Source organism: Bufo gargarizans, chromosome 4, assembly GCF_014858855.1.
Source record: "Bufo gargarizans isolate SCDJY-AF-19 chromosome 4, ASM1485885v1, whole genome shotgun sequence".
NCBI lineage: Eukaryota > Metazoa > Chordata > Amphibia > Anura > Bufonidae > Bufo > Bufo gargarizans.
This window is the reverse complement of record NC_058083.1, coordinates 213,940,320-213,964,224: the sequence shown is the minus strand read 5'-3', so window position 1 is coordinate 213,964,224 and position 23,905 is coordinate 213,940,320. Positions and strand designations below refer to the sequence as shown.

The 23,905-nt window shown below is 45.8% G+C and overlaps 1 protein-coding gene across 2 annotated transcripts in view; it reads left to right on the top strand.

Annotated features, from left to right (window-relative positions):
- Positions 1 to 2,860: 2,860 nt before the first annotated feature.
- Positions 2,861 to 23,905, top strand: part of PSMD1 (proteasome 26S subunit, non-ATPase 1) — an 80,390-nt gene continuing 59,345 nt past the window's right edge. For both annotated transcript variants that reach the window (XM_044289885.1, XM_044289886.1), the window contains exons 1-11: positions 2,861 to 2,984; positions 6,658 to 6,701; positions 8,176 to 8,249; positions 9,064 to 9,233; positions 10,471 to 10,676; positions 10,801 to 10,944; positions 11,038 to 11,264; positions 11,438 to 11,498; positions 12,980 to 13,108; positions 23,106 to 23,194; positions 23,765 to 23,843. In XM_044289885.1, coding sequence (XP_044145820.1) covers positions 2,969 to 2,984; positions 6,658 to 6,701; positions 8,176 to 8,249; positions 9,064 to 9,233; positions 10,471 to 10,676; positions 10,801 to 10,944; positions 11,038 to 11,264; positions 11,438 to 11,498; positions 12,980 to 13,108; positions 23,106 to 23,194; positions 23,765 to 23,843 — 1,239 coding nt within the window. In that variant the 5' untranslated portion in view covers positions 2,861 to 2,968. The remainder of the gene's footprint in view (positions 2,985 to 6,657; positions 6,702 to 8,175; positions 8,250 to 9,063; positions 9,234 to 10,470; positions 10,677 to 10,800; positions 10,945 to 11,037; positions 11,265 to 11,437; positions 11,499 to 12,979; positions 13,109 to 23,105; positions 23,195 to 23,764; positions 23,844 to 23,905) is intronic.

Sequence of the window (23,905 nt, the reverse complement as noted above, 5' to 3'; positions counted from 1 at the left end):
TAGCCGCCGCATCCTCCTTTTAAAAAAACACCCCCTCCTCCAGTTGATTGACAGGTCCAGGGAGCGCTCTCCTCCTCCGACTGGCCCTGTCTGCAATTCAAATCCCGCGCTTGCACCACATTCGGCGCAGGCGCTCTGAGAGAAGGACGCTCACTTCCTCAGTGCGCCTGCGTCGATGACGTCTTCTCTTTCGGGTTTAGAGGTGACGTCATCGGCGCAGGCGCACTGAGGAAGTGCTGAGGAAGTGAGCATCCTTCTCTCAGAGCGCCTGCGCCGAATGAAGACACATAAGGTGCAGGCGCGGGATTTGAATTGCAGACAGGGCCAGCCGGAGGAGGAGAGCGCTCGCTGGCCCTGTCAATCAGCAGGAGGAGGGGGCGTTTTTTTAAAAGGAGGATGCGGCGGCTACCAGCAAGTAGACACCCTACTTGCTGGTAGAGAGGTAATTTGCATATTTTAAAATATAGATTTTTAGTGAAACCAAGCCACAGAACAAGGTAAGAGCCCTATATAGGGAATAGTCATCCAATAAGGATTTTAATATGCCCAAAAATGATAAATAAGTTTTGGGGGGTGACAGAAGCCCTTTAAAAATTGTGTTGGAGCTTGGAAGCTATTGATATGTGCCCTGCCTATAAGATGGCTGTAAGTAGGCACAATCATGCCAATGCATCAGCCTGTGCCATCCTGCAGATCATTCAGGCTACAGGTTAGACAAGCCTTTACCACAGTGTGCAACATGGGAATGGGGTTAGGTGAGAATTTTTACTTTTTTTTTTATACACAAAGTTACACACTGTGCTTGGGCATACTATTGGAGCACTATGTTTGGCACAATTATTTTGGGGGGAAGTGTTGGCACTCTTTCTGTTGGGGGCACTCTGGCACAATTATTTTGATGAATACTATGTGAACATTACACTGTTGGGCGCATGCTTCTAAGCACCATGAGGGCACAATTCATGCAATTATTTTGTAGGCACTATAACTACTATGGTCAATAACTGCCGAGGACAATTATTTTTGGGCTGGTACTACATGGCATTATTACTGTGGGGGTACCATCTGCTTGATTATGGTTATTGTTTGGGGGCATCAATACCGTTGATGCACTTATGTGCTTGGTACTATTATTTTTGGGGACTATCTGTACACTGTACATTTTACAGAGAGAGCAGAGCCTCTAGGTGTAATGGCAACGCCCACGTTGCTCCTAGAGGCTAATTTGCATATATTAAAACGTTTTTCTCAGCAATGCGGGCACATATGAACATGGGACCAACACAGATGCCTTCAGCTGCCAAGTGCACATGTAACAGGTTTGCCAGTTTCATGGGTACAAATCTGCTGTCAGATGCCCTTTAATTCTTGGACAGATGGAAGAGAGCAAGACTGCAGGACCAGACTTTACAGGGTTTGTTCATGGTCAGTTAGCATGGAAACTGGGGGAGATTTATCAAAACTGGTGTAAAAGAAAACCGGCTTAGTTGCCCATAGCAATCAATCAGATTTCACCTTTCATTTTTCAGAACTACTTTGTAAAATGAAAGGTGGAATCTGATTGGTTGCTATGGGCAACTAAGCCAGTTTTCCTTTACACCAGTTTTGATAAATAACCCCTACATTGTTCTATAGACTCTGTAGAAAATGATAGAAAATTTTGAAGTAAGACTTTTTGCAAAGTTGCTTTATTTTTTAAATGTTAAATGCACTGAAACAACAAAAAATAGTATGCAAACGTGTATATCACCTATACCACATCTTATGTATACAGGAATTCAGGGGCAGGGAGTGGTCTGAACCACAGGCAGTAATGCTAGGTCAGTATGGTGTCACCAGCGACCTCCCTGTCCAACTGTTTGCATAAGGCACATAGCTGTGGTTCACGCTCTTTTTCTTTTGATAGTCTCAGGCTCTGTTCCTGAGTTATGATAACTTTTCTTACTATGCAAGTTAGGCCTTTGGTGCAACATGGGCATCATCATTGCTCTTGCTGCCCCCAAGGTCTACTCCTTTCTGTGGCCAGCCTCTCCCTCACTGCTTTACCACTGCCAGGCTCTGTCAATCAGAGCAACCAGGGGTCGACTGGCCACAGAATCAAGTGGAGCTTAATGGGGGAAGAAAAAAAATAAGCAATTGGTCATTTTTTGGTAGCTTTGCCCCTCCCAAAAAATTGAGTAACAAGGGATCAAAAAGGCATATACACCCCAAAATAGTTCCAATAAAAACTAGAACACATCTGCAAGAAAACAAGCCCCCACACAGCTCTGTAGACAGAAATATAAAAGAAGTTACGGGTATCTGAATATGGTGATGCTTTGAAAAGTATTACGTTTTTTTTTTGTAAAACATAATAAAAACTACAAATTTGGTATTGCTGTAATTGGACTATTAGAATAAGCACTTCATGTCACTTTTATTGTATAATATAAACCACAAAACCTGAAAAACCACTGGGATTTTTTTTATTTTTAACTTTCACCCTACAGTTTTTTTTTTCCAGTTTTTCAATACAAGATATAGTGAATTAAATGGCGGCAGTAAAAAATATAACTTGCCTTGTAGAAACAAATACCCTCATAAGGTAAAGTAAAAAAGTTATAGCTCTTTTGGAAGACAATGAGAAAAAAAACAAAAGAGCAGAAATTAAAAAATGTCTAGGTCCTTAAGTGGTTAATTTGCCTTTTGTTGTTTGCTACCTCAGATATCCATCAATATTTATTTTAAAAAAATGCTGCATCTACGGCAAAATCCAATCTAACAAGACGTCAGCTGACAACAAGCTGCTCTTGCCCAATTCTAAAATGGCGCTGATTGTACATGGGAAAGACAACGGACTCGAGGTGTCGTCATTTCCGGTCCCGTCATGACGTGCAGTGTGCGCCGGAAGTGGCAGAGTGATACAGCGCTTTGCCGGGAGCAGTTCACCGGGATACCGTAAAAGAGAGGAGACGAGACACCGGGCACGATGATTACCTCTGCGGGTGAGCGGGCACATGCCAGGCGGAGGGGGGCTGGGTCGTACAGGTGGCGGAGTAGAGAGGCCGGGATCCGCTGACTCATCGTGCAGTGTGGCGGGGTCATGTACGGTTGGCGGAGGTTCCAGACGGGGCCGGTGGGCTGTGTATTCTGTCAGTGCTGCGGAGACCAGGGTGGAGGGGACAGGCCTCGCTAGAGGAGACGGCAGCCCATGCTGAGTCACCCCGGGGAGGCCTGCCCTGTCACCGGCTTACTAATAAAGAACGGAGGACCCTTATATTGGCAGACCTGATCGGACGATCTGTAGGAGATCAGTCTGTGTCCGTATTACTTCTGTAGCATTTAGAATTCCCTGTGTGTGCCATTGATAGAATTGGTATACATTATGTGAAAGAAATAAATCCAACCTCCCACAAAAGCGTAGTTAACCAGCTAAAATCCAGAAGTGATACAATCAGACCGCGCTAGCGTCTATGCGTTTAGGATATCGAGCAAACCTGTCATGAGTAAGGACATCTGAAACGCGTAGACGTTAGCGCAATCTGTTTGTATTGTGTCACGTCTGGATTTTCGCTATTTGGAGAGTAAAGGTTAGCTCCGCTTTTATGGGAAGCTGGATCTTTTATTTTTTTTATTTTGGACACTGTTGAGACGCCAGATCCAGGCATGTGCGTGCCTCCCAAGCGCACACATGGTATACATTGTGCCTACATGTCACACGTGTCGCTTGTACCGATCTCCTGGGTGCCAGCAATTAATATGGAAACATCTTTAAAAAAAAAAAAATGATCAAAACTGAAGAGACCAAAAGATCCAGATATCTGTAAACATTGGAGTCATGTCACACTAGCGTTTTTCTTTTCCGGTATTGAGTTCTGTCCTAGGGGCTCTATACCGGAAAAGAACTGATCCGTCATATCCCCATGCATTCTGAATGGAGAGCAATCCGTTCAGGATGTCTTCAGTTCAGTCACTGAACGGCGTTTTGGACGGAGAAAATACAAGCATGCTCCGGTTTTATCTCCGTCCATAATTCCGGATCAGATGCCGTATCCGCCATTAATTTACGCTGAAATGTAATAGTGCCAGATCAGGCGTTAAAAATTCTGCAATGCCTGATCCGTCCTTCGGTAAAAATGTGAAAAAAATATATAACGGATCAGTTTCTCCGGGTGACATCCAGAGAGACGGATCCGTTCTTGCTGTGCATTTGTAATACTGATCCGGATCCGTCTACAAATGCTGTCCGTTTGCATGCAGATTGCCGGATCACTCTGCCGCAAGTGTGAAAGTTCCCTAAGGTGTGATTAGATGTGCAAGTGCTTATCTTCTCGCCCATTTCTGATTTCTGGGGGTTCCTTCATTCCTCCGCCCCTGGGGTCATTGTACCCCGGTAAAGGTCACAGTTACAGGCTGTGGTCTTTTTCCCTGGAGCCCCCCCCCTCCGCTCCTGTCCCATACACATACAGTAAAGGTTCATGCACACGAACGTTCTTTCCGCATTTTTTATTTTTTTTGCGGAACCATTCATTTCAATGGGTTTGCAAAGAAGAACGGAAGTTACTCCGTGTGCATTCCGTTTCCGTGTGTCCGTTCCGCAAAACGGTAGTCCTAAAATTGTCTGCATTACGGACAAGCATAGGACTGTTCTATTAGGGGCCAGCTGTTCCGTTCCGCAAAATACAGAATGTACATGGACGTTATCCGTATTTTTTGTGGTCGTGTGCATGAGCCCTAATACTGTTCCTCCAGATATTTGAGCTATACTTATTTCTCCTGGTTGGTCTCCTATGCCTTCATATGATACCGAGATATCAGCTCTCGTCCTTCTATTTTAGTCCCTCAAGTCTTTGGCAGTGAAAGGGTTACAAGTGGTGTATTGCTGTAATATAGGCTTTTCTGCAGCCACTTTACAGCTCCTACCATTGGATTTTGGGGTCCCATGTATCTAGTATCTAAGTTTATCAGAGAGCTCCGCTAGTTGTGATTTACGCCATTTGGACTGTATTAGAGCAGCCGGCCGAGCGGATTAGACCTGGCGATCGCATGACAGGCGGTGGAGAGCTACCTTTTTGGCGCATTAGAAAATGTAAAGTTCGAAGCTGCTGTGGCGGAGGGATAGTAATTTACAAATCTAAGGCTATTTCGTGATCCATCTTCATTGCTGCTCCTCTGCCGGTCACAGGGCCTACCAGGTCCCCATAATCATCATCTCTGAAGGGCACCCACTAAAACTAGGAGCCGCAGAGGACGCCCTGCATCCGGAAAGGATTGCCCTGGCTCACCATTGCTACGTAGCATGTATCTGATGGGGCGCCATATAAGACATCTGGGCTCAGTTTATTTTTATTTTTATGATCTGACCTAAAATGGTTAATTTAGTAAAATGATCTTATATTTTAAATGAAAAACCTGAGAACACCTAGGATACCGTATTTTTCGCCGTATAAGACGCACCGGCGTATAAGACGCACCTAGGTTTTTGGGGAGGAAAATAAGAAAAAAAATATTTTGAACTAATTGTGGTCTGTGGGTGACGCACTGTTATGGGGATCTGTGGATGACGCACTGTTATGGGGGATCTGTGGGTGACACTTATAGGGGATCCTCTCTGGATGGCACTGTTATGAGGATCTGTGTATGACAGTTATGGGGGGATCTGTGGATGACACATATATAGCATCTTATGCTATGTGTCATCCACAGATCCCCTCCATAAGTGTGGGGGTCGCATTTGCTTTTATAATGGGGGTGGGGGTCGCATCTACATTTATAATGACAGCGGGGCCGTGCAGTGACTGTATTCCACTACACAGGCCCCGCTCACTGTATAATCATATCCCTAATACCGTAGTTAATTGTTGTGTGCACTGCATGTAAAAGCATAATGTGCGATGATGAGCGCTATTACTTACAATTAGAAGCGCTGTGTGCACACAACAATTAACTACGGTATTAGGGATATGATTATACAGTCACTGCACGGGCCCCGCTGTCATTATAAATGCAGATGCCGCCCCCAGCCCCTCCTCCCTCACAGCTGATACACCCGCCGCACGGCATTGCGGCGGGTGTATCATTGAAAACTAAGCAAAATCGGCTACATTCGCCGTATAAGACGCACTGCTATTTCCCCCCCACTTTTGGGGGGGGGGGGGGGGGAGTGCGTCTTATACGGCGAAAAATACGGTATTTGGTAACTTATCTTTATTAATTGTGGTGATGGATCAATAAAACATACTAGTAGTGTTAAAAGATATTGAAGGATATTAAAAGAAAAATGCAGCCACGATAAATTACAATAGATTACAATTAATTAATAATAGATTATTGTAATTTATTGTGGCTGCATTTTTCTTTTAATATCCTTCAATATCTTTTAACACTACTAGTATGTTTTATTGATCCATCACCACAATTAATAAAGATAAGTTACCAAATATCCTAGGTGTGCTCAGGTTTTTCATTTAGAATTTTTAACTTTATCTCAGCAGTGGGGTGACGCTGCGAAACTGAGAGCACCCTTCTTGGTGTATGAACCACCTTGTGCATCCTACTAATATACTATTACTTTTGATCTTATATTTTGGCTCTAATCTTCTGGTTGAGTTATACTGTCTTGTGTAAATGACTGTTTAGACTACAGTGACGTTACACACATTGTCTTCTCTTCCACAGCTGGTATTCTGTCCCTTCTCGATGAAGAGGAGCCTCAGCTGAAGGTTTGGAAATTCAGTTTTTTTTTTTTATTACCTATCTCCTATAGAACTTTTTTTTTTTTTTTTAGCACCCATAGGTACCATAGACATTTTATTAATGTCTGTTGTGCTTTGTACCTTGTATTGTTACTATTGTGAAGTGTGTGAGTAATTACTGACTGATGCAATTGTGGATTTGAGCCATTTTTTTCCTCCTTTTTTTCCTTTATTCTTAACGATCATGTATTGCTTTAGTTGATTAGGGTTAAAGGGTCGCTGAGTTTTTATGGAACGTTTGATATTTCATCAAAGGTTTTGATTGGTGGGGGTCTGAGTGCAGAACGGGGAGAGAGAAATGCTCGTATATGGCGCGCTCCCTCGCCTCACTGCAAAGTCTATGGGCTTGTCTTGATTCTCCCCCCTGCAGAGAGGAGAGTGAAGCGCTCAAATATAGCACTTGTTCTAGTGATCGGTGGGGGCCCTTGGCGCTCATACTCCAACTGATCAAAATGTTTGATGTGTTTCTATGATATATCAAAAGTTTTATGAAAACTCAGTGCCCATTTAAAGGGGTTTTCTGATTCTTTTATACTGATGGCCTATCCTCAGGATAGGCTATCAATATGTCATTGGTGGGGGGTCAAACGCCTTCCACCCCTGCCGATCGGATGTTTTGCAGTAGCTCCTGCAACAGAATTACAGCGCTGTCCATGTAGTGGGCAAAGCTGGTTACTGCAGTGCTACTCCCATTGACGTGAATGAGAGCAGCGCTGCAGTATCCAGCTCCATCCACTGCAGACAATGAACAGAGCTTAGCTCCAGCGCCAACTTCTGGTGCCGGAGCTATTGCTGAGCGCAGGGGTGGCGGGTGTAGCCATTTCTTTTCCCTTTTTTTTTTTTTTTTTTTTTTCTCTTCTTTTTTTCTTAATTTATTATCAGATCATATCATTTTAGTTGTTTCAGGTTAAGAGTTATCAAATTCTTTTGTATTGATGGCCGATCCTCAGGACAGACCTTCTATATCTGATTGGTGGGGATCCAACTCCCAGCAACTCCACCATTTAGCTGTTTGAAGAGGCTATGGTGCTGCGATAAGTGCTGCAGTCTCACTAGGCCAGTGATGACATTGCATTCTTCAGTCACTTGGCCTAGACACAGTTCAGTCTCCTAGAAGTGAGTGGGCTTGGGCTGCAGTACCAAGCACAGGTGCTGTACAATATACATGGCACTGTTCTTGGTAATTCTACACATTTTCAAACAGCTGATCAGTAGGGAGGGGGGGTAGCCTCACCAATCAGATATTAAATTAATGAGACAGGCCATCAATAACAGAATGCCAGAAAACCACTTAGACTGTGCTCGTAGATTATTTTCTATCTGGCTCCCAAGTCTTCAGTAAACTGTAAAATTTTGTTTACAATGTGCATTTCACATTTTATAAGTTTAGTGAATTTTTCTATAGATCTGACAAGTCTTTCTAACATTTTCCTTCCTTTAGGAATTTGCCCTACAGAAACTGAATGCAGTCGTCAATGATTTCTGGGCAGAGATATCGGAGTCTGTGGATAAAATGTAAGACGTTTTCACATCTTTGTTATCTTGATGGTTCTTTTGAGCAGGCGATAATTTTTTTCCCCAAAATACAACTTTGATTTTTGACAACATGGATTGCAGATGATCTTGGGTCTCCCTCTGTGATCTGCTAGATATCGCCTTTTTCTAAATAATTTTGTGGAATAACCTTTATAAAAGGAGCCTGTCGCATTGCAGTTGAAGTTCTGTTTGCAGACACCATGATAGGACCGCCTCTTTAAATTCAAAGCCCAGAATGAGCAGGAATATCTATAATAATAAAATCCCTGTGTGAGTGCGCGGTGTCCGTGTGTGTCACCAGTTTTGCACTGGGCATGCGCGGCATCCAATCAGTACACCGCGCTCCACATGGACACAGCGCTACACACAAGTTTCCCTGCAGGATGTCACCCTATAGGCAGGCCACAGCCCCCCCCTGCCGCCTTCCGCTCCTGCCACAGCTCCCCCGCCCCCTTCCAGTATGCTGTCCAGCCAGTGCGCATGCGCAGCCTTTGCCGCACGGGGTGTGAGGATTGCGCTGTGCTCCAGCCAATTCTAGCGCCCGTTATTGTAACGGGCATAATGTCCAGTAAATGTATAAATTACAAGTTGTATGGAATCTTTTTCCATAAACCTATATATGAGTCTGCTCAGCTCCTCCTGCTCTATAACATGCTACCTGCAACTCCACCATGTTCAATGTAGCAGGTTCCCTTTAATGGTCTCCCATTGTTTTATTTGATCAAAACCTACAATATTTCCATAATGACTTTTTACACTGACATTCAGTAAGATGTGGCTGTTTGGTTTACAGTGAAGTGCTATATGAAGATGAGACCTTTAGAAGCAGGCAGTTTGCTGCCCTTGTGGCCTCCAAAGTGTTTTACCACCTCGGGGCTTTTGAAGAGTCCCTGAACTACGCCCTGGGTGCTGGAGATCTGTTTAATGTCAATGACAATTCTGAATACGTGGAGACTATTATAGGTAAGTTGTGTAACTAACTGGTTATAGGCCCTCAAACTGTACAAGAAACTTGGAGAGAACAAGGGAAGTGTAAAATGTGAGAAGTTCTAGATACACTTCTGTGTTTCTTTTTTGTTTTGTTTTCCTCACTAAATCCAAAAGTGAATCCAAAATACAGTAAATTTGAAATGATCCATTCTTGGTTAGGCAGTAAAAACTGCATTATGTGAACAAGGTCTTAGTGTATGGAAAGGTTTATACGTAAACATTTAAATGTATTTTTATGCCCATATTCACCCGTATGAAGCCAGGAGAATAGCAAAGCTGGCTGGCACCCTGCAAAGTGATATATGTCACGTAGTTTAGTAGTTCTAGGACTTGCTGTATTACATATAGGACATAATATGCTTCAGTAACAGTTTCATTAAAGGGATGTTGAAACCACAATCATTAATTGCCAATCTTCAGAATAGCTGATAAATGTTAGATCAGTGGGAGTCACACCATCGGGAACCCCAAGGATTGCTAGAATGGGAACCTTGTGCAGGCAGCCACACAAGCCTGGCAAGGAAGACATTGAATGGAGCAGGGGCCAAACATGCTAGCCGCTGCTATATTCAAATTATGCATGAGTGATGGAGCAGAACGCTGTGCCTGTGGTGGGTTGTAAATGCGTGTGGCAGGAGTACACCTTTTTAAAGGTTAATTTCCGTTGTTAAAAGTTATCACCTATCCACAGGATAGGGGATAACTATTAGATTAGACAGGGTCCTACTGCTGAGACCCCCATGATCATCAGAGCATGTACCCCTCGGAGCTCCCCGAAATGAATGGAGGGGCAGGTCAGGCATGCAAATTGCTGCTCCGTTTCTCTCTGAGAGTTCTGGACACGGCTCATAACAGCGCTCAGCTATTTCCAGAACTCCCATAGAGATGAATGAAGCAGCAGTTCACGGGCCTGACCTGTTCATTTTGGGATTGCTCTGAGGGATACCCTATCTTGTGGATGGGGGATAACTTTTAACAACCGGGAGACCCCTGTAAGAATAGACCCTAATCTTATTAATGGGATCGCTGTTCTGGATTGGCAGAATGGTTTAGTGACCTCATTCTGTGACATCTTGCATGATGTATTTTTATTTATTTTTTTAACGTAATTTTGAATGCATAAATTGAATAAGGCTCTATCTTATCCACTTTGTGCCCAGTTAGATTGCCAGCTGCCTAATTTCAAACATTTCTTCTTCTGCTTGTGCAGCCAAATGTATAGACCATTACACCAAGCAGTGTGTAGAAAATGCTGAGCTCCCAGAGGGTGAGAAGAAGCCGGTGGATGAGCGCTTAGAAGGGATCGTGAACAAGATGTTCCAGCGCTGCCTGGATGACCACAAATATAAGCAGGCAATAGGGATTGCTCTAGAGACTCGACGGTTGGATGTTTTCCAGAAAACCATTTTAGAATCGGTGAGATCCATGGTTCTGACCTCTGTGATTTCACTTTTATGTGATCATTTTGTGATTGTCTGCTATCCTTCCAGACCATCTCTGCATTTAATAAATGATGAAACTCTAACTCTCTGTGTTTCAGAATGATGTCCCTGGAATGTTAGCCTACAGTTTGAAGGTCTGCATGTCTCTAATGCAAAACAAGCAGTTCAGGAATAAAGTTCTTCGAGTCTTGGTCAAAATCTATATGAACTTGGAAAAACCAGACTTCATCAATGTGTGCCAGGTAACACCGTTTTCATAGTATGGTGATATTGTACTCCGTGGCTGTAATGTGCTGGACATTTGCTGAACATTTTGTTTTCTTTCTTGTCAACAGTGCCTCATCTTCCTGGATGATCCTCAAGCTGTTAGTGACATTTTAGAGAAGTTGGTGAAGGAGGAAAACTTGCTCATGGCGTATCAGATATGCTTTGACTTGTATGAGAGTGCCAGCCAACAGTTCCTGTCCTCTGTCATTCAAAATCTCCGGACTGTCGGAGCCCCCATTCCATCAGTACCAGGGTCAACAAACACCGGCACAGTACCAGGGACTGCAAAAGACAGGCAGGTTTTACAGTTGTCTTTTTACAGTCTCAGACAGAAATCCACAGCAAATTCATATGTCATTTGTCAAATACCCTTATTTAATGACAGTAAAGTATTCCATTATTTCAAAGTAAAGAGTAAGGTGTATGATTGCCTTTATTTCTTATGCTATTTTATGTCTCATCCTACAGTGAAGCAATGGAAACGGAGGAGAAACCCACAAGCACAACTGGCAGCAAATCAACAGACTCGGTTAGTATGTTCACATAATCGGTGTTGGTTGGGTTGCAGTCACACAAAGTCCTTAGTAATTGTTGTATGGTCCTTCATGTTGTATTTTTACAGAGTTTAAAATCCATGAAAAATCCCCTAAGGCCGCTTTCAGATGAGAGCGTAATTTGTGGAAATCAAACTCCGTGTGTGAGCGTGATGTCCTGTTATGAACACTATTCGTTTCACAGGCGCACACGGCATTATAATGATTTATAGTGCTGTGCGTCTCTGCATGACCTTACTTCTATAGAATTATAGCGACAGCTTTATGTCAGTATAATTCTGTAGAAGTAAGGTCATGCAGAGACACACAGCATTATAAATCATTATAATGCCGTGTGCGCCTGTGAAACGAGCGGTGTTCATAACGGGACATCACGCTCACACACGCAGTGTATTTTCCACACAGGACAGGAAACCTGTGCTAAATGACTGTAAAAAAAACGCAATGATTATTTTTTTTTTGAAACTGCTGAGATTTTATCATTTTTTGGTAAATTCCTGCAGAAAAACACTGTGTGTAATTACACCCTTTGTAACCGATCAGAACTGATAACTACTTGAAAATGGCTTGCATCGGTTTTTCATGATTGATTAAAATAGAGGCTGGATTCACCCATGCAAAGTATAAGTGTGCACGCAAGAGAAAGGCATCCGTTTTCCTTATTTTTGCTTCTATTAGGTTTAAAAAACAAACAAACAAACACCTCACACAAAAAAAAAAATGCATGCATGAATCCTCATAGCTTTGTTCCAATAGAAGAGGGGTGAGATCTGTGACTGCAGCAATTAGTCTAATATCAACCAGCACTCTCATCATTGGTTGAGGCGGCTGCTCTACTTGGTTACATAGTGTGTAATGTGTAAGCACCAGGAAGTCGGTGCACGAAAAGCTCAGCAGCAATGAATGGTTATAGACTACAAGCTACTAAATGATCCATGAAAATAAGATGATTACCTGCTGACTGCTCCCCTTTTGAAGGAGTTTTCTGAGACTAAAAATATTGATGACCCCTATGTACACCTTCTCTTCACTGAAGCTCAGTCATATTCATGTGAATGAGGCTGAACTGGAAGACCAGGTACGACCACTACCTAATTGTGCCTGGTAAGCAAAGGGCTTGAGCGTTGTAACTTCATCAGTCAATTGGTCACTATAGAGGTGCTGGGAGTCGGACCCCCGTGATTATATATTCTCGCTCAGGGACACCTGTTCCTGAAATCCTAAATGTGCATGTCGTATGTGTGGCTCTGTGAATAACTGAATAGAGTAAAGAATTGCAGTAACTTTCTGTGATTTTAAGAAATGTTGCATCTTCTTTCTGTAAATGGGTGATGGCTCCACTGCACGAGATATTCCTTTGGGGCTGCAGGCAATTAAAATTGCTGTGCTTTTTTTTTGTTGGCTGCATGATATGTTACGTCTCATTTTCTACTTTTGATTTATTTATTTTCTTCAGAGTCCAGAACCGAAAGATCAGATTTCCAAAATGATAAAAATCCTAAGTGGGGAGATGGCTATAGAGCTGCACTTACAATTTTTGATCCGGAATAACAATACAGACTTGATGATCCTAAAGAACACTAAGGTTGGTTATACTGGCTGTAATATTTCACCTTTTTACTATAGCAGTGCCCACAAGAGCTTGTGATATGTGCAGTACCACAAACTAAGGCCTCATGCACACTGCCGTGGTGTTTTGCGTTCCGCAGAACACAGATGGCGTCCGTGCGCATTCCGCATTTTGCGGAACGGCACGGACAGCCTTCAATATAAATGCCTATTCTTGTCCGCAAAGCGCGGACAAGAATAGGCCCTGCAATATTCCGTATTTTTCGGACTATAATACGCACAACAGAAAATTAAAAATATATATATTTTCTACTTATAAACTTTCCCTGGTGGTTTATTGAAGTGGTAGGGGTCAAGGACACTAACTTTGGGGTCTAGTGTACAGGGGTTAATAGTTTTGGTTAGCTCCTGTTAACCTTAGTGTGTCATCTGCCGACCACTGTAACAAACAGCAATGACGCATGTGGTCACCTCAATTAATGTACCAATCCAAGTGAATGTGTCTCCTGTCATTGCTGTGTAGTGTCCAGCCATGCTTGTTCTGTTAGCTTATTATATTTTTTTTACTGTTTATGATCATGACATTATACACACACAGATCAATGTGGTGCCCGCATTGTATATAGCAGCTGTGCTTTGTATTGCAGCTCAGCCCCATTCACTTCGATGAGACTGAGCTGCCACTAGGCCAGGTCACATGGCCTAGGAAGAGGCCGCAGCGCTTGCGGGGTGCCAAACTCTTCTAATACTGATTGTGGGGGTCCTGGGTGTTGCCGATTTGATATTAACCTTTCTCGCCCAATTTCCTTGGGGGACACAGAAGACCTTGGGTATAGCTCATCTCCATAGGAGGCGTGACACTAAGTGAGAACTGTTAAGCCCCTCCTCCACAGCTATACCCTCAGCCTGGAGAGAGAGAGTGCCAGTTTTTTCTTAGTGTCCAAGGAGGCAAGACACTCCCTGCTCTGCAGGGCTGTTTTTCTCCTGTTTGGTTTTTTAGTTTTGTTTTTTTTCTTCAGATCATCAGGGACAACAGAGACGCACTAGACCTCTCTGTTTCTCCCGGGGTCGAGCTGCGCCAGTGCCGGTCATCCGCACTGCTGCCTCCCCCACAGAAGGCAAGGTGGACCAGGGCAGCCCAGCTCCCCTGCATCCCGCCAGCGCAAGGGTCGTCCGCACGCCAAGTCCCTCTTCCAGCGTCCTGCCACTACGGTGCCAGTAGCTGAAGGGGCGAGCCTGCTGGAACGGACCGAGGGTGAAGACGGCTGTGGTAAGAGAGAGGCTTCTCCAGCCCTACGTTCCCCTCAGTCCCTCCCCGGTCTCCTGCGTGCTGGACCCCCATACTGGTCCCTGCTGGACCTAGGCTGGCCCCTGAGGTTCCCAATAATCATATAGCCCCACACCACCACCATACTGGTGACCGCGGGGCGACTATACACTGCCCCTCCATAGGGCATTGCACATGGAGGAGTTCTGCTTTAGGGCCGGAGACCCGCTCCTAGCTGCCCCTGACACAGGGGTTATGCCGGCCCTCCCCCTTACCGGTCGCAGATTAAGTGCAGGGGGCCCGCGCTGGCTGCCCTGTCCCTCCTCCACGGGCACCTGGTCCGTTAGGGCAGGGGGTGCAGTGCTGGACTTCAGGTCCCCCCCCCCCCGCCCTCCTTACCGGTGTCTAGGGCCAGGAGCCCGCTCCAGAAGCTGCCGGCTCCCATCTAGAGGACACCATCTCTGTTCTGGGCTTCCTAGCTGGCCTGTACGTGACTGTGCCATGTATGGTGGCCCCTTTTTTTTTTTTTTTTTTTTTGCCTCAGAGTGGCTGTGTTTAAAAAAAAAAATAAGGTTAATAAATAACGGAATGGCTGCGCAGGACGCTGCAGCCTGATGCAGTAGTGCTGGCCGCACGCTATGCCCCCCTTCCGTGGGCGGCATGTTGCGCTCCTCGGCTGCGGTTCTGGCCAGCTACATGTTCCCCTTCTAGGCGAACCCTTGCCATCTCCCGGGATACGGCGCTGACCAAAGGTAGGCGCCCCGTCTATAGGCGGAACGTCGCCTCTCCAGTTACAGGCTGGCCATGTGCATGACCCCCTTCTTAGGCGGAGTGCTACATTCACCGGATCGGTGCTGCCAATGTGCTCGCCCCCCTTCCATAGGCGGAATGCTGCGCTCTCACTGGATTTAATGCCGGACAGGTGAATGACCCCCTTCTGGGGCAGAATAATTGCACTCTCACCGGATACGGTGCTGGCCATGTGCACGACCCCCCTTCTTGAGGAGCGCGGCACTCTCGCTGGATTCCTGCCGGCCATGTGTGTAACCCCCTTCTATGGCGGTACGCTGCACTCTCACTGGGTTCGCTGTCGGCCATGGGTATGAAACATGTGCACGTCCCCCTTCCATATGCGGAACACTGCACTCACTAGATTCACTGCCGGCCATGTGCACGTCCCCCTTCCATAAGCGGAACGCTGCACTCTCACTGGATTCGCTGCCGGCCTTGTGCATGACTCCCTTCCATAAGCGGTAGGCTGCACTCTCATTGGTTTCGCTGCCGGCCTTGAGCATGCCTCCTTCTCTCCGGCGGCATACATACTCTTCCTGGCTGGGGTTGTTCTCTCGCGGTAGGTTGCTGGCCACGTGCTTGACCCCCTTCCATGGCGGGGTGCTTGCACTCTCACCGGATCCGCTGCCAGCCATATGCATGGCCCCCCCCCCCCTTCCTTGGGCGGTGTACCGCACTCTCGCTTGCTTTGCTGCCGGCGTGGGCATGCCTCCTCTCCTTAGGCGACATACATGCACCTTCACTGACGGTGTTTGTTCTTGCGCCAGTACGTTGCTGGCCATGTGCATGGCCCCATCCGTGGCGGGGTGCTCGCGCTCTCCTGGGATGCGATGCTGCCGTGTGCGGTTCATTGCACCCTCACCGAATACGTTGCTGGCCAGGAGCATGGCCCTCTAAACATGGGTGCGCTGCTTGCACTCCCTTTGGAAACGGTGCTGCCCTTGTGCATGACCACTTCTCATTCCATGGGCGGTATTTTGCGCGCTCATGAGATTCACGGCTGTCCTTCTGTATGCTGTACTGGACGTTCCCCTTTCATTGGCAAACTACTCGTTGCACTCTCACAAAATTCGGTATTGGGTGGATTATTGCACAATCATTTGGTGCTAGGATAATCCTGTGCATACCCTTCCCCCTTCACTAGGTCCTTTTGGTGCGGGCCTTTGCGCTCTTGCCGTCTGCAGAGTTTGCCAGGTGCCTTTCTCTCCCCTTTTCCGGGCGGATTGCTTGCGTTCCATAGCATGCCTCCTGTACTAGCCTTGTGCATAACTCCCTTTCGGGTTGCACTTTGCACTTCCATGGATACTGTGGGATGCTGTGGCTGTGCGCTCTGTGCGTTGTTTGGGCCGTGTTTGCCTTCTCCTCCAGTGGGTGGGTTGGCCTTCTCGCTGCCTGCGGTTTCCTAGTACGTATGCCTCCCTTCCTCCTGCGACATACTTTTTTCTCTTGGGGTGAGGCTGATTGTCGCTAGCTTTGCACTCTTTTCTGAGGAGGTCATTCTGTCCACCTGTATGAGCCTAAGGTGTTGTCCAACACACAACAATTGTATGCCCAATGTATTCATATATACAAGGTATACAGCGGTGTAGACGGGCTCTGCTGGCTCGCTACTGCACCGAGCTGGGTGGCACTCATTCTCTGGTGTTGTCCCGTTGTGACTGCACCAGCCATGTTCATTGGCCCTTCCACCTGGGGAGTGTTCGGGGTCCCTTGATGCGTACCCGTTCGTCCTCCCGTGACATTGCTTCCCCGCGCAAGCCGTCGGGGTCGAGAGTGTTGTCTTTGGCGCCTTCTGCACTTCAGTCTGATCTGCTACCAGGAACTGACCGCTCCTCTCGGGTAGGTCACCCAACTTCTCTTGGGTGCTCGTCTATCCAGGTCTGAGGGACCTCCACTTTGGGTTCTTCAGGGTATTCGCCTTCTGCGAGGCGATGTGCAGGTCGTCTCACAGGGTAGCCGGTATTCGGCTTTTGGACTGTCCTGTGGCTTCCCTGTTTGCCATTCCTCCTTTCGGTTTGGAGGGTGTTATGCCGGCCTCTGTCTCGGCTGCTTTTCCTCGCCGGCTCGTTTTTTATTTTTTTATTTTTTTTATTTTTTTGGCTTCCTCTCTGAGTTTGTCACTCCGAGGTGGCTTCTGCACCGGCCAGGCCTCAGAGGCTGTTTTGTCATTGCCCCCTCCCCCTCGGGGGTGAGCATGGTTGTTCACTTGGATGTTTCTGGCGTTACTTGTGGTCTCGTACTGTCTCCCTTGTTTTCGCTGGCAGTACTAGCTGTGTGCCTGTTGCCGGGCCTATTGCGTTCTGTCCTCCCGCTGGGTGCAGATTGCCTTTCCATTTTGGGCATATGGTCCTGCTGGACTTACCTTTTCGGTAACTTGGGAGGACTACCCTTCGGTCACGTTTGTCCTTTGATCCCACCAGGACTGTAGAACTCCTTCCTGTGGTGGCTACGTCGACTTGGCCTGTCTTGTCCTGGCATCTGTCGGCTGCTGGGCGGACCCTTCCGGTTTCTTCCGTCTGTCCTTCTGCTCCCCCACGCCGGTTGGATACGGGACTATGTTGTTCAGGGGCCGACGAGACAGTTTTTTCCCGACCCTTGGGCCATGTTGCTGGTCTGCGCCTGATCACATTGGGTTTTCTCCCGCTTGCCAGGCGATTCCTGCGAGCGCGCTAGTGTTCGCTCCCGACTGTGCTTCTTCCAGGTTCGGTTGTCGGACTTAGGGTTCTTGCCTGGGTTTGTGGTGAGCGGGGCATTCCCCCACTCTGCTTTTCTCTCCCTTTGGTTCTGTCTTTCTCTAGTCCGGCCTGATCCTGGGACTGGGACTCTGTTACTTGAAGTGTCAAAGGTCGGCGCTGTCCTTCCCCTTGCAGCGTTTTTTCTGGCCCTCCTGGGCCTGTCATGACCTTCTTCCACAGAGTGGCTCTTTGGTTCCTCTGTACCGTTCCCTGGTACCGTCCTGGGAACTACACACTGAGCTCTTGGCGCTCCACTCTTTCCCTTGGTGCCGTTGTAGAAGTTCTCCCTACTCCTTCTGTCCTGTACAGTTGTGTTTGCTGTTGCCATCATGTCTGGCGGGTGCCTGATGGGTGGCCCTTCGTGTTCTGTGCCTTCTGTCCTTTTCCAGGACAGAGCTGTTTCTCCATCCCGTCCCTTCCTTCTGAGGGTGGTATCTGCCTTCTTATCTACGACGCTTGGTCATCCCCTTCCCGTCTCCGGGAACGGGCACTTCACCGCTTGGAGATTGTTTGGGTTTGCAGTTGTTCCTTGGAGATCTCCGACTCTGTCGGCGTTCGGTCTCTTGTGTTTCCGGGATGTCCGCGCAAAGGGTTGACGGTCTCCAGGGTGGCTTTCCTTCAGCTCTCTGGGTGTCTATTGATGTGGTTACCGCACCACGGGCAGGGTTCTGCTTTTGGTGTCACCGTTCATTTCACCAGAGCGGTCGGTGCCTCCTGGGCGGAGGCATACGGCTTCGGCCATGCATTTGTGCAAGGCGGTCACTGGTCTTCCTTGCACACCTTACCGGGTTCTACAGGGTGCGCACTGGGGCTTCGGCGTATGCTGCCTTGGGCCGCCTGGTCTGCAGGCGGCGGTTTCTTGATGCCTTCGGGTGCCTTGCCTTGGTGCTGTGGTCCCTCCCCTCTTGGACTGCTATTGAACGTCCCAAGGTCTTCTGTGTCCCCCAAGGAAATTGGGCGAGAAAACGAGATTTTTGTATAACTTACCAGTAAAATCTCTTTCTTTCTCGTTCTTTCCTTGGGGGACACAGCACCCACCCATTCTTTGTTTTTCTCTGCACGGTTTCAGAGTTTGTTTTACCCGTTGGGTAGTTGGCTTGTTGGTTCCACTTTTGGACTTTGCCTTTTCTCACTGCTTGGACACGCAACTGGCAGTCTCTCTCTCCAGGCTGAGGGTATAGCTGTGGAGGAGGGGCTTAACAGTTCTCACTTAGTGTCACGCCTCCTATGGAGATGAGCTATACCCAAGGTCTTCTGTGTCCCCCAAGGAAAGAGCGAGAAAGAGATTTTACTGGTAAGTTATACAAAAATCTCGTTATCCAGATGATAGGTCATTAATATAAATTGCCAGCTAACCCCTTTAAGGAAGCAGTCAGGGAGGTCTGGCATGGCTGGACAACCCTGACTGCGAACTATAAGATGCAGACACTTTTTAGAAAGAGATTTTTATTTTTTTTTCTCGCTGAAAAATGTGACTTAGGCTGAGTTCACACGGGCGAGATTTCCGCGCGGGTGCAATGCGGGAGGTGAAAGGATTGCACCCGCACTGAATCTGGACCCATTAATTTCTATGGGGCTGTGCACATGAGCTGTGATTTTCACGCATCACTTATGCGTTGCGTGAAAATCGCAGCATGTTCTATATTGTGTGTTTATCACGCAACGCAGGCCCCATAGAAGTGAATTGGCTGAGTAAAAATCGCAAGCATCCGCAAGCAAGGTCGGATGCTGTGCGATTTTCACGCATGCTTGCTAGGTGACAGTCTATTCACTGTATTATTTTCCCTTATAACATGGTTATAAGGGAAAATAATAGCATTCTGAATACAGAATGCTTAGTAGGTGGTCAATTGAGGGTTAAAAAAATAAATAAATAATTAGCTCACTTTCTCCTCTTGATCGCGTAGCTGCCGCTCTCTTCTTACTTCTTTAATGATCTGCTGGCTAAATGACCTGTGGTGACGTCAGATCACATGCTCCAATCACATAATCCAACACCGTGGTGATGGATCATGTGATTGGAGCATGTGATCTGACGTCACCACAGCTCCTTTAGCCAGCAGCTCATTATTAAAGAAGTAAGAAGAGAGCGGCAGCTACGCGATCAAGAGGAGAAGGTGTGTGTGTGTGTGTGTGTGTGTGTGTGTGTGTGTATATGTATATATGTACAGGTCCTTCTCAAAAAATTAGCATATTGTGATAAAGTTCATTATTTTCTGTAATGTACTGATAAACATTAGACTTTCATATATTTTAGATTCATTACACACCAACTGAAGTAGTTCAAGCCTTTTATTGTTTTAATATTGATGATTTTGGCATACAGCTCATGAAAACCCAAATTTCCTATCTCAAAAAATTAGCATATTTCATCCGACCAATAAAAGAAAAGTGTTTTTTAATACAAAAAAAGTCAACCTTCAAATAATTATGTTCAGTTATGCACTCAATACTTGGTCGGGAATCCTTTTGCAGAAATGACTGCTTCAATGCGGCGTGGCATGGAGGCAATCAGCCTGTGGCACTGCTGAGGTGTTATGGAGGCCCAGGATGCTTCGATAGCGGCCTTAAGCTCATCCAGAGTGTTGGGTCTTGCGTCTCTCAACTTTCTCTTCCCAATATCCCACAGATTCTCTATGGGGTTCAGGTCAGGAGAGTTGGCAGGCCAATTGAGCACAGTAATACCATGGTCAGTAAACCATTTACCAGTGGTTTTGGCACTGTGAGCAGGTGCCAGGTCGTGCTGAAAAATGAAATCTTCATCTCCATAAAGCTTTTCAGCAGATGGAAGCATGAAGTGCTCCAAAATCTCCTGATAGCTAGCTGCATTGACCCTGCCCTTGATAAAACACAGTGGACCAACACCAGCAGCTGACATGGCACCCCAGACTATCACTGACTGTGGGTACTTGACACTGGACTTCAGGCATTTTGGCATTTCCCTCTCCCCAGTCTTCCTCCAGACTCTGGAACCTTGATTTCTGAATGACATGCAAAATTAGCTTTCATCCGAAAAAAGTACTTTGGACCACTGAGCAACAGTCCAGTGCTGCTTCTCTGTAGCCCAGGTCAGGCGCTTCTGCCGCTGTTTCTGGTTCAAAAGTGGCTTGACCTGGGGAATGCGGCACCTGTGGCCCATTTCCTGCACACGCCTGTACACGGTGGCTCTGGATGTTTCTACTCCAGACTCAGTCCACTGCTTCCGCAGGTCCCCCAAGGTCTGGAATCGGTCCTTCTCCACAATCTTCCTCAGGGTCCGGTCACCTCTTCTCGTTGTGCAGCGTTTTCTGCCACACTTTTTCCTTCCCACAGACTTCCCACTGAGGTGCCTTGATACAGCACTCTGGGAACAGCCTATTCGTTCAGAAATTTCTTTCTGTGTCTTACCCTCTTGCTTGAGGGTGTCAATGATGGCCTTCTGGACAGCAGTCAGGTCGGCAGTCTTACCCATGATTGCGGTTTTGAGTAATGAACCAGGCTGGGAGTTTTTAAAAGCCTCAGGAATCTTTTGCAGGTGTTTAGAGTTAATTAGTTGATTCAGATGATTACGTTAATAGCTCGTTTAGAGAACCTTTTCATGATATGCTAATTTTTTGAGATAGGAATTTGGGGTTTTCATGAGCTGTATGCCAAAATCATCAATATTAAAACAATAAAAGGCTTGAACTACTTCAGTTGTGTGTAATGAATCTAAAATATATGAAAGTCTAATGTTTATCAGTACATTACAGAAAATAATGAACTTTATCACAATATGCTAATTTTTTGAGAAGGACCTGTATGTGTGTGTGTATATATATAGATAGATAGATAGATATATATTATAATTTTTTTTTTTAACCCTCAATTGACCACCTACTAAGCATTCTGTATTCAGAATGCTATTATTTTCCCTTATAACCATGTTATAAGGTAAAATAATATCTACACAACACCGAACCCAAACCTGAACTTCTGTGAAGAAGTTCGGGTCTGGGTACCACAGTCTGTTTTTTATCACGCGCGTGCAAAACACATTGCACCCGCGTGATAAAAACTGAACATCGGAACGCAATCGCAGTCAAAACTGACTGCAATTGAGTACCTACTCGCGCGGGTTTGCCGCAATACACCGGGACGCATCCGGACCTAATCCGGACACGCTCGTGTGAACTCAGCCTTATAGTCCACAAAATACAGTATATACTGTTTCACTATAAATAAGTCAATAAACTCTCTAAAACAGTGAAAGTTCAAATAAATGGAGAAGTGAGCCACACATTGAGGAATATAGGTCAGCACTGAGTTAATAGATTTCAGTTCAATAATCCATTCAATAACAATTGCGTTCCTCCAATAATGTGAGATTGCTAATATGCAAACCGAGAAATAACTGTAAAAATGTCTCCCATTGTAGATATATAGATGAAGCAACTAATGCAATCATAAAAGAGTTGTTTAACTCCACCACCATGTTATAGAGACGATAGTCTGCTATCCCTAAAGTATGGTATCCCTGTAATCATAATAAGCTGTACAATATAGTGAACATATTATTTATGGCGATTTGCAAATGGCGCAATTTTTTTTATCTCAGTAATGAAAAAAAAACATCAACATGTACAGGGCCACATATGTATACAATGAACTTATTGTGTAAAGTGTGATATAATAAATGTATAGAGTATACCTGTATAGTGTAAAGGTGAAGTAGGACAATAGGTACTGCACATATTATTTAATTGTATTTATAACCTTAAAGGGGTTGGCCCATCTCATACATTGGGGGCATATTGCAGGGATATGCCCCCAAAGTCTGATATGTGCGGGTACCTCTGGGACCTGCACCTATCTCTAAAATGGAGCCCCGCAAAGAGGAGAGGGTACCGCGCGTACTGTTTTAGAGAGAGATGGGAGTCCCAGTGGTGAGACCCTCAATGTATGACATGACACAACCTCTTTAAATGCAAAGTGTCAATGTGTTAGCAGCGGAGCAGTGTGGAGAAAATACATTGGTACAAAAAATGGCGACCCATTGTAAAAACCAGACACAAAAAAGCCCCGAAAGGCACACTCCTCCAAAAACATCAGCAATAAAACCTATATGTGACATCACGTCTTCATGGAAGCATTGGTGCATTACCTAGATAACTTCTTCTTAGATCCTGCTGTTTGTCATATACATATGGAGACGGGAACATTGTTTTGTATTTTGTGCAATAATTAGCTTTTTGTTTTAGGATGCAGTGAGGAATTCTGTGTGTCATACGGCTACGGTAATAGCAAACTCTTTTATGCACTGTGGCACCACCAGTGACCAGTTCCTCAGGTAAGGGCAAGTTCTTTGGTTTCATGATGTTTTGTGATTGCGTAGAGCTATATTTAAGCCTCCCAATAGCGTCACTGGCAGCAAATATATGTTCATTCAGTGATACGTTCTATATTTGATCTTAATCCCTCCCCTCTACATTACTTTCATGTTAGGGCGCCTTCACACGACCGTGAGTTCTGCAATTTGCGGACCGCACATGGCCGGCACTATCATAGAAAATGCCTATTCTTGTCCGCTAATGACTATTCTTGTAGAGAAGAATAGGACATGCTCTATTTTTTTTTTTGCATGGCCGCAGAACGGAAGTACGGATGTGGACAGCAGACGGTGTGCTGTCCGCATCTTTTGCAGCCCATTAAAAATTAATAGGTCCGCAACTCCGCACCCATTCCGCGGAATGCGTGCGGACCCGTTCATACGGCCGTCTGAATGGGCCCTTATGCTGTTGTTCTGAGTTCATTCATTTTTGGCAATTAGTAATTGTATAAAGAGTCACCATATATTCCCTTGCCTTTGCAGTGGTTTTGGGTGGTCACTGAATTATTTATTTTTCCTCTTTTTTGACAGAGATAATTTAGAGTGGCTGGCAAGAGCTACAAATTGGGCAAAGTTCACTGCGACAGCTAGTCTAGGAGTCATTCACAAGGTAAGTGACCCAAAGCCTACACCACATTTGTAGATGAAGAATTCATGCACAATTCCTAATGG